General features: G+C 42.1%; 1 protein-coding gene across 2 annotated transcripts; it reads left to right on the top strand.

Moving 5' to 3' along the window:
* The first annotated feature begins 1,123 nt into the window (after positions 1-1,123).
* TMEM250 (transmembrane protein 250) lies at positions 1,124-5,620 on the top strand. 2 transcript variants are annotated; one of them, XM_030207613.1, is made up of 2 exons: positions 1,124-1,273; positions 2,938-5,620. In XM_030207613.1, exon 2 carries the CDS (start codon positions 3,022-3,024, stop codon positions 3,493-3,495), a length of 474 nt encoding a protein of 157 aa, XP_030063473.1. In that variant the 5' UTR covers positions 1,124-1,273; positions 2,938-3,021; the 3' UTR covers positions 3,496-5,620. The 2 variants fall into 2 exon arrangements, with proteins under 2 accessions (XP_030063473.1, XP_030063472.1); XM_030207612.1 differs by having other exon boundaries at positions 1,124-1,394.
* The last annotated feature ends 3,908 nt before the right edge of the window (positions 5,621-9,528 follow it).

Here is a 9,528-nt window from a genome sequence, read left to right as displayed (position 1 = left end):
CATTGTCATACCTTTTATATGAATGCAGTTGGTGCTTTAGCACCCCCAACATTGAACAAATTCCTTACTGTGCCCATGGAGGGATCATTTGTTTTTAGTAACCCCATCATTTTGCAAAGTTGACTCTTCTGATTTGGGACTCATCCCTAGGTTTCCCAGAACCGATTTTGTGCTGGCCAGGCACAAAAAAAACTGAATGAAAGCCTTCTTCACACGAAGGCAAGCACACAGATGTACATTACTGTGGGAGACAGCCATAATTTTTAGGGCCCTGTTTACTAAGCCACGCTAAGGGCACGCTAGCGTTTTTAGCATATGCTGATTAGCAAGCACTAAACACTGTCACCCATAGGAACATATGGGCAACTAGCATTTAGCATGCGCTAAAAACACTAGCCCATCTTAGTAAACAGGACCCTTAGGGGGTCTTTTACCACAGCTTAGCTCGAGTTATCTGCAGCAGGGCCCATTTTATTCCTATAACTCGAGCTAAGCTTTAGTAGAAGACCCCCTTAGTTTCTTAGCTACATGCGAATGGCCTCTCCAGTCTACATGTTGCCTGCAGTATTTTTTTTTTTTAATAATTGATTTATAAACTTTTTAATTTTTTTTGTGACATTCCAGGTATGGCTGGTTAATCTTGTATGATCCGCTTTGAATTTATACAGATTTAAGCTGAATTTTTCTCGATTACATCTAGCTACCTAACGAGGAGACAGAAGATATAAAAGTAGGTTATATTCTCAGCAGGTATTATGGAAGTGTGCAGAACTAAACTCAGTAAAAATGCTTGGAAGAGGTCCCTCCTGTTCCAAATGTGTTCTTATTCTTGTAGTATGCCAGTGCTAGCTTTAATTTCAGAGCACACCTGTAAAACAGCAGGAGAGAGCAGGGCTCTATGCCCCTTCCCGCCGGTCTAGGAATCACACAGGGGATAGTTTTGGTTTCGGCGACCCAGCCACCTCCCCTAAGCAGTAGCACTGGTTTAATTGACCTCAATCTAGCTCTCCCCTCCTCTTCGCCTTTGAAATCCCATTCCCAGCGTCCCAGCACCGCCTCTTCCGTTTGAGAATCAGATGCCTTGCCATTGCTAATCCCAGCTCTCGCGAGACGCAACCGACGCCAGTCCGGAAGCAGGAACTTGTTGGTCCTGCGCTCAGGAGCGTCATTGGCATGCGTGGAGACCAGGAAGTGGAGAACGGGGGGGTGACCCGGTGACGTCAGAGCCCGCTTGGTTTGTGGTGGGGGAGGGGGAGAGATGCCAATGGAGCCGGTGAGTCGCTTCCCTGCTGACATGTAAAGCAAGAGTGAGGCCCGGGGCCACAAGGCAAAGGTGCCGCAGTAGACCATGTGCTCCAGCGCGGAGAGCCGAGCCTTATGTGATTGATGTTGAGGTGCGTGCTGTATTCTGTCATCCTCCTTCCCCCCTCTTCAGTGCATATGTCTCTTTTCCATCTCGAATGCATTCTTTCTTCTTCCTTCTCTCAGCTATGCTTTCATCCCTTCCTGCAGTGCCTCTCCTGCCCCAGCACATAGTTTCTCCACTGTCTTCCTTTCCTTATCTCTTCCTTTTCCCCTCCCGATGCATGCATCAAGTCATTCATTACCGTGTCCTAGGAAGAGGTTATAGGTATGGAAAGCTATAACATTTCTTTATTCTAAATTAGAATGTGCAGATTGCAAGGTATACGTGCAAGTTTCTTTTGGTTACTATTAAACGATAGCTACAATAAGCCGTAACGTTCCTGATTTTACCTCGCATACCAGTACAAAATTTATATAGATATATATAAAAGCATCATCAGTTCATATGCCATAGCCTTGCACTGTGAAAATTGGTCAAAAATAGGAAGAAAAATGTTTGTCATAGTAGTTTACTTGACCTGACCAAAAACTAGAACTCCTGAAGGCCAATCAAGAAATGTTTGTTTAGTCCAGTGAGTATAGCGGTGTGGTAGCCGTGTTAGTCCACTTTTCAAGGTAATAAATAAAAATAAATCAAAACATAGAAAGTAAGATTTTGTATGCTTTGATTTATTTCTATTTATTACATTTAGTCCAGTGAAAACGTATCACTTCACTTCATATTTATTTTGTTGACCTTCTTTTCCATGTAAACATAAGGAAAATGGGAAATTCACTGAAGCTTTTTCCGCTGTAATCTGCCCCCTCCTCTCTGGGCATGCTGTATGTCCTATCTATGGTCCATGTGGTACTTGTATAAGGACAGCCTAGAACAGTAGGGTAAAAGGGTGGCACTTCCAAAAACAGCAGGGAGTGACTTGTATAAGAGCCACTGAATGGCTGCAAGGGGTGAACTAAGCTCTTTAACCAGGGGAGAGCTGCATGCAAAGACCTGTTTTGATTTTTGAATTTGAACTTGAACCTTATGTTCTATTTTCAACAAGATTTTCTTTCCCGTTTCTGTATTACTTAGATTTAACTCACAGCTTTTCATCAGTAGCTTAAGATGAGTTACAGTCACGTTCAGTAGGTATTTCCCTGTCCACAGAAGGCTTACAAATCTGGTTTCATACCTGAGGCAAGAGAGAATGAAATGATTTGCCAAAGGTCACAAGGCGCATCAGTAAAATTTAAACTGTAGCTTCCCTGATTCTTAGCCTGTCATTCTAGCTACTAGACTACTCAGTTGAGTTGCTTATGTGACTTGCTAAAATAGGTTCACTATTTCCTACAGCTGTATCCAGCTATGGATTAGCATGAGCAGCTTCCAGAAGTAGGTTGTTTTTATAACTGCATGCTTGCTCTATAGTGTACTGAGCAAAATAGAAAGAAAACCCCAATTATTTTTTCTTCTAACCTCTGAAATTTGCGACAAGAGCACAAAAGAAGTATGACCAGGAAAGTATGCCAAATGTTATTACAATTGGTTGTAACACTTCAGTACATATATAAAATAATCTCTTCTTTTTACAGGTAGATTCCACTGCAGCAACTTGTTCGAGAATTCCCAATGGAAAGTCACTTGGATCCATTACATCCTAATGGGTGAACTTTGATATGTGCAGTGGAAAACTTCCTTTGGGACTCTGTGAACTTACTGTGGGGTGCCTGATGCCTGTAATCCCCATTCCCCGTCGGGTTCGTTCTTTCCACGGCCCCCATACCACATGTCTGCATTCTGCATGTGGTCCAGTAAGGACCACTCACCTGGTGCGCACAAAGTACAACAACTTTGACATTTACCTAAAATCTCGATGGATGTATGGCTTTGTCCGCTTCCTGCTGTACTTCAGTTGCAGTCTCCTAACCTCCATCCTCTGGGTGGCGCTGTCCGTCTTGTTTTGCCTTCAGTATGTTGGCATCCGAATATTTCTACGCTTCCAGTACAAGCTTTCCATCATCCTCCTCCTGCTGGGACGCAGACGTGTTGACTTTGGTCTCCTGAATGAGATACTTATTTATGGAATACATGTGACCATGCTGCTAGTTGGAGGACTTGGGTGGTGTTTCATGGTGTTTGTGGATATGTAGATAAGAGAAAAACATATGAGCTAAGGCATCTCTGGTTGCACATTTAAAGTATGAATATAATCTCTTTATTCTTATTATGTTTATTTATCATCTGTGGAAGAAGTCAGGTTTGGGCATATGCATGTACTTGTATGTGACCTTGTTCTGGGTGGGGTGATGCTTGAAGTAGAGCCCATCTGACCCAGTCACAAGGGGAAAGATGGCTTTGTGCAGTGCAAATAAGACCACATCTGTTACAATAGAAGGGAGAGATGTAGGCAGAAACGCATCTGGTAGGACTGCATTTCCAGTTTGTCTTAAGATTTTGGTCCTGGCCAGGTTTTTCTAATTTACCTGCATGTGCTGTGTGACATCAGTGACCAGATTATGTTGATACATAGCAATGGTTTGTATCACTGAGTACTGTTCAAAGGATAATTGCACCATAGTCCTCATCAGGGGTTTCAATACTAGAATTTTTTTGATGGAAATTCTGTTGCTAAGGATAAAGCGTACTGGGGTGTGTTCTGGAAAACTAGGACTGAATCACAATCTCATGAACATTGGATAACAGGTCTCACCAGATTTTGATAAAAGTGCTTTCTAAAAGTGGTATGGATACGTATGTGTGCAGCCATAATGAAAAATACATATCTTTTATGTTAGGAATGCATAAAACTACCAAAAGGGGCTTTATAAAAGCTAAGAGGCGGGCAAGTTTCTGGGTGTATGGAAAAATTGGCCAGTGGGGGGGAAATCCTATGTAAAAGGCAGAAGAGCCCTGAAGAGATGTGCACCTTGTTTTCAAGAGGGTGATTACCATAATAGATCGAGACAAAGTAGCCTGTCCTAGGACAACATAGGTTCAGATTTTTTAGGGGCCGGGTGGTTCTTCATGCAGTACATTTCAATCTTATTCTGTGAAAAAGGCCAAAGAGGGCAATCTGATGCAGCTAAGGTTCCTTAGGTAATTTGCTTTGGTGTAAAGTTCACAACTACTTTTTACCTACTGACTTTGCACCAATTGTAGCTGGTACAAGCTTGTGAACCTTTGCACCTGATTTTTGAATGGGTAGAATTGTATTTATAGAAATGAATGCACCTGGGGGCCCTTTTAGTTTTAGTGCATACTAATGCAGTTATTTCACGTTAATCTTCTTCTGGAGCCATTGCGTAAGGTAGGGTTAAGATCAGGCCAGGGATTGAAACACCACGCATTTATCTGTAATTTCAAAAGTACATATGGGATTGTACTTTTCTTTAAGTCAAAAAAGTGCCCATGTCAAAAGTAAAAACAAAAAAGGCGTAAGTGCATGCGGCTACTTTTTTTTGGCCAGTTTTCAGAGTATAAATATATGCATACTTTTACCGGAAATAGTTGTGCAAAGTCTGTGGTTAGAAAGTATCCATTGCTTTGCAGCTATTCCATGTTTAAAAACTGCTCCTATGATCTGGGTGCACAAAGGTAGATGTTGAGATCTATGGCAAAGATAAATAAATTCACTCTATTTGTTAACAGTCCCATCGTAGTAAAAGCACTATCTCTTTTTCATCCATTTTGAGGACCAGGACTGATTTCTTTTTTATTTTTTTTTTGTGGAGCGTGAGGTTTAGCATAGGAGATCAATAAGCAGAGCAGATGCTGTCACCACCTCCAGTTCTCCTCCCATTTAGCCTCTGCTTCTGCCACTGACTGGGAAGGCCTAACTGTAGACAGAGGAGCCTGCAGCCTCTCATGTGCTCCCTATACCCCTGATGAGGACAGTTTGTATGATTCATTTCTACAGCAATGCATGTGTGCAGCAGGCATAATGCATATTTGGATGCATGTGTTCCAGCTGTATGCATGAATTGTGTACAGTTAATGGGCCTCCCTGCTGATTGAGACCCAATAGGGGATATTTTCTCTCAACTGAATCCCTCAGCAGAGCCCGGGACCAAACGCATCCTTGCATGACCCAGAGCAGCCTCCAAGCTGTCACTTTAACTAAGGATACATGTAATAATAAAGTTTTGTTCATGGACTTCCCCAAACACGAATGTATAAAACCAGTACCATATCCAACTTTTGTAGCACAGAAATGGTGCAGTGCTCGGCATGTCTGCCAAATCTTTCTGAAACAGACATTAAACATATTTTCTTTTATTTGTGCAATGATTTGAATCAATTATGTTGGACTGGAGAAATTCTTCCTAGAAGATTTTTTGTAACATGTTAAAAAAATAAGTCCCCTTAAACCCTTGTTTTGCAGCTATTCCCATTTTCAAAAACTGCTCCTATAATTTGGGTATCTATAAACCAAGGTAGATATTGACGAATAGGTAGGTAAACATAGGTAACTGTACAAAAAAGATCAGCTGTATCAGCTGCTCTGCTAGATGTGTGAAGACTGCAGAATGGAGATTGCTTCTTATTTGGGAATGAGACACCACAGAATCTAGAATCTCATTTGATTAAGGACATAGCTGAAACTTCACTAGCGAGCTAGTAGTCCATCCCTCAGGAAGATGGGGTTCCAGACTTTGTACCTTTTACCTGAATGTGTGCTACATTTATAGTAGGTTCCCAAGGGAGTGGATGATTGCAACCCCCTGATCAATAGGCTCATCACTGCAGTTCCTGTAATTGTAGTGGGAGAGAGTGTAAAAAAAATAATTAGGGAAAAAAATCTTTAAAATACAGTGAGACATAAGAAAGCTTTGCACATACACCAGGCAAGAAGTAGGAATTAATTCTGTAGAAGATGCACACTACCACAAAATTATACAAAGATCTGCACTAATTGGGTACAAATTAGAGTTAAAGGAGCATTTGCAGTCTGCCTTTTTTACTTTTGCAGCGTTCCTAAGGAGGAAAACTGTCATGTCCCCTCAGGGTTGACTTCGAAAGGTGCCTCTTCATATTAATTAGATCACAGGCAGCGTCAAACAAACAGCAGAATGCACTGCGTTTGGGAGATGATTTTATTCAGTGATTAAGACATTCCACGTACAGATGAGTCTTCTGAGCCCATGTGATGGCTCAGTGAGTGAGATATTGCAGCACTTCAGAGACTATGTTTCGAATCCCATTAGCAGGGAGCAGATTAGCAATTAAAGCCACTGTCATTTGAACATTTTCAGGGCTTGGTGTTTTAGAATGTGCTTCTTTTGGACAGAAGCTGTGGTTTTCTAAATATCAGGGGATTTTCATAGCGTTGAGTGGCCCAAATCATTATAAAATCTTGTCTGGGTACTTCATTGTAGAGAGAGAATTACAAACATGAAAACGTTAGCACCCATTTAGAAGTTCTTTGAAGTGGATTCTCCATTTCTCAGGTTGCGGGGTTTGAGGATGCTACAGCAGAAGCCCCGCTGTGTAGGGCGAGAGGTGGGAGGAAAGGGAAGTCTGGAAGAGTGTGCCTAGGAGGTAACGTTTGTTGCCCTTCTTTGAAATATTTTAGGTGGAAAATATGTGCATAAATAACGATAATGCATCTATGCACTCTTCTGTAAGTACCCATGTATCTTCAATAGCTTTTTCCTGGTGGGCATTCATATGGGGGGGGGGGGGGAGAGTATGGGGCCACACATGCACATATCTCCTACATGTACACCAGCTCTGTAGTTCACGTAAGTGTTTGCGTTTAAACACATATCCCCCTCATATAATGCGTCTGATGTTAGGCGCCAATTTGTGTAACTTCCATGCTAAAATGGCAGTTGTTCACATCGCTCCGCTTAGGAACTAGTCTATAGCTTAACACCTAAGTGCTATAGCATGTAAGGAGGGTGTGGACAGGTTATAGGTGTGTCCAACAATTATGCTCTAAATTTTAGAATACAGTTCGTTACACGCCAGAGGCGTAGCCAGACCTCAAATTTTGGGTTGGCCACTAAGCAAACTTGGTGGGCACATGTGGTCTCTGTATCTCACCCCCCCCAACTCAATTTTAAATACCTGAGATGGCGGGGATTCCCAAGTCCCACCAACTGAAAATCTCCTTGAACATGACCAGTACTCTCTTCAACACAGCTTTGCAGTCAACGGAAGTTCTTCTTATGCATTCGACACCAGCAACTGATGTGTACTCGGTTTTCCTGCTCATGATAGAAACATTAAATATCTCAAGGGCATTTATGTACAGGAAGAGAGCCTTTTTCAAATGAAGGAGAGCTCTGGAATGAGGGGGCATACAACAAAGTTAAGAGGGAATAGGCTTAGGAGTAACCTAAGGAACTATTTCACAGAAAGGGTGGTGGAGGCATGGAATGGCCTCCCGGTGGAGGTGGTGGAGTCGAGGAGCATTCAAGAATTTAAAAAGGCATGGGATAAGCATGTGGATCGCTAGGAACGGAAGAATTAGGGGTTACAGAGGATGGGCAGACTGGATGGGCCATGTGGCCTTTATTTGCCGTTGTGTTTCAATGTACAAAAACCGAGCATGCGTGGAGTGCCAGCAGTTAAAAAGAGCTACTGGATTCAAGTCACCATGTCAAGTCAATTGACATTTCATGAGGTCTCCAAGACAGACTACCACCACTGTTTATAACGCCATCATAGTATAAGCCTTACCCTGCTAATATCTTTGAAGTGCTAGCTCCTTCAGAATTCATCGTTCAATGTCATAGCAAAACACATGTTGAATATGTACAGCAGTCTTAATAGCATGAACGTTCACGGTACTATGACTGATAGCATGCTTTTACTGTATTGGGTGCAAATGATGCCACAAGAGTGGCAGCGATCCTCTGCATGTCTGAGATAATGCCAGTCACTGTACATGATACCTCTTCCTCAGTTAATAGTGGGTGAATATACTAAAGATGGATTCAGTGGGGGCTCTACCTCTATTTCCTGGTTCTAATTAATCTCTAAGCAGGTTGGTAATGCTATGTCATGGTCATTAGCCTTATGTCAGTCAACTTTAGAATGCATTCTTAATAGGTAGAAGTCACATATCAAACTCAATCATCTATGACGATTCATAGTGAATGTACAGTAGTATAGCTGAATGAGAGAGTTCTTTGTTTTTTTCCACACCATCAGATGGGGAAACTAGCTCAGCTGGGCACTATAAATCATTGATACTGAGGTATAAAGAGGAAAGAGCACAGCACGTTCTAAGAATAGCTCACTAATAACCAAAAGGGACACAAATGTACTATATGTTGACTAGTAAATTGACAAACATGCTAAAAATGTCACAGAAGATATTTACACATTACTAGTTACACCACACAAAAGCCCTATTTTACTGTGAAGACTGTCCTTTTGTTGACCTCAGGACAGAGAGAGAGAATATGCAGCAGAAGAACTAACTTTCATGATTCCCATAGAAAGTTCTTCAAAAAGGTGGGGACTTAATTGACTTATTATAATTTACTCTTCCTATCTGTGTCATGAAATATAAATTTTTGGTGTACATTTGTCAGCAAGAAATTGAATATAAAATAGATTTTCCACTGGCAATTGGTTTGCCTCCCGCTTTCCTAACTATATTGGAGCGTGGTACCGGAAGATTGGAGGGTGGCCAATGTAACGTCGATTTTTAAAAAAAGGTTCCAGAGGAGATCCTGGAAATTATAGACCGGTGAGTCTGACGTCTGTGCCGGGCAAAATGGTAGAGACTATTATAAAGGAACAAAATTACAGAGCATATTCAAAAGCATGGATTAATGAGATAAAGTCAACATGGATTTAGTGAAGGGAAATCTTGCCTCACCAGTCTACTACATTTCTTTTAAGGGGTGAACAAACATGTGGATAAAGGTGAGCCAGTTGATGTGGATGGGCATAATCAAATGGTGCTGGCCATCTCTGGGGCCGGCTCTGCAACTGGCAGGAGCCAACCGTATTTTCGAAAAAGATGGCCGGCCATCTTTGTTTTCGATAATACGGTTGGGGCCGGCCAAATGTCAGAGATGGCCGGGTTTGCGATGGCCTGCATCGCTTTTTGCCGATAATGGAAACTGAAGCCGGCGATCTCAAATCTGGCCAAATCCAAGGCATTTGGTCATGGGAGGGGCCAGGATTCGTAGTGTACTGGTCCCCCTCACGTGCCAGGACACCAA

Source organism: Microcaecilia unicolor, chromosome 6 (genome assembly GCF_901765095.1).
Source record: "Microcaecilia unicolor chromosome 6, aMicUni1.1, whole genome shotgun sequence".
Classification (NCBI taxonomy): Eukaryota; Metazoa; Chordata; class Amphibia; order Gymnophiona; family Siphonopidae; genus Microcaecilia; species Microcaecilia unicolor.
Note: the sequence above shows the minus strand (reverse complement) of the source record. Positions and strands in the feature narration are given on the sequence as shown.

Bases quoted from the DNA above. Each gene is read 5' to 3' on its own strand.
- TMEM250 (XM_030207613.1), top strand. From the start codon at position 3,022: ATGTGCAGTGGAAAACTTCCTTTGGGACTCTGTGAACTTACTGTGGGG.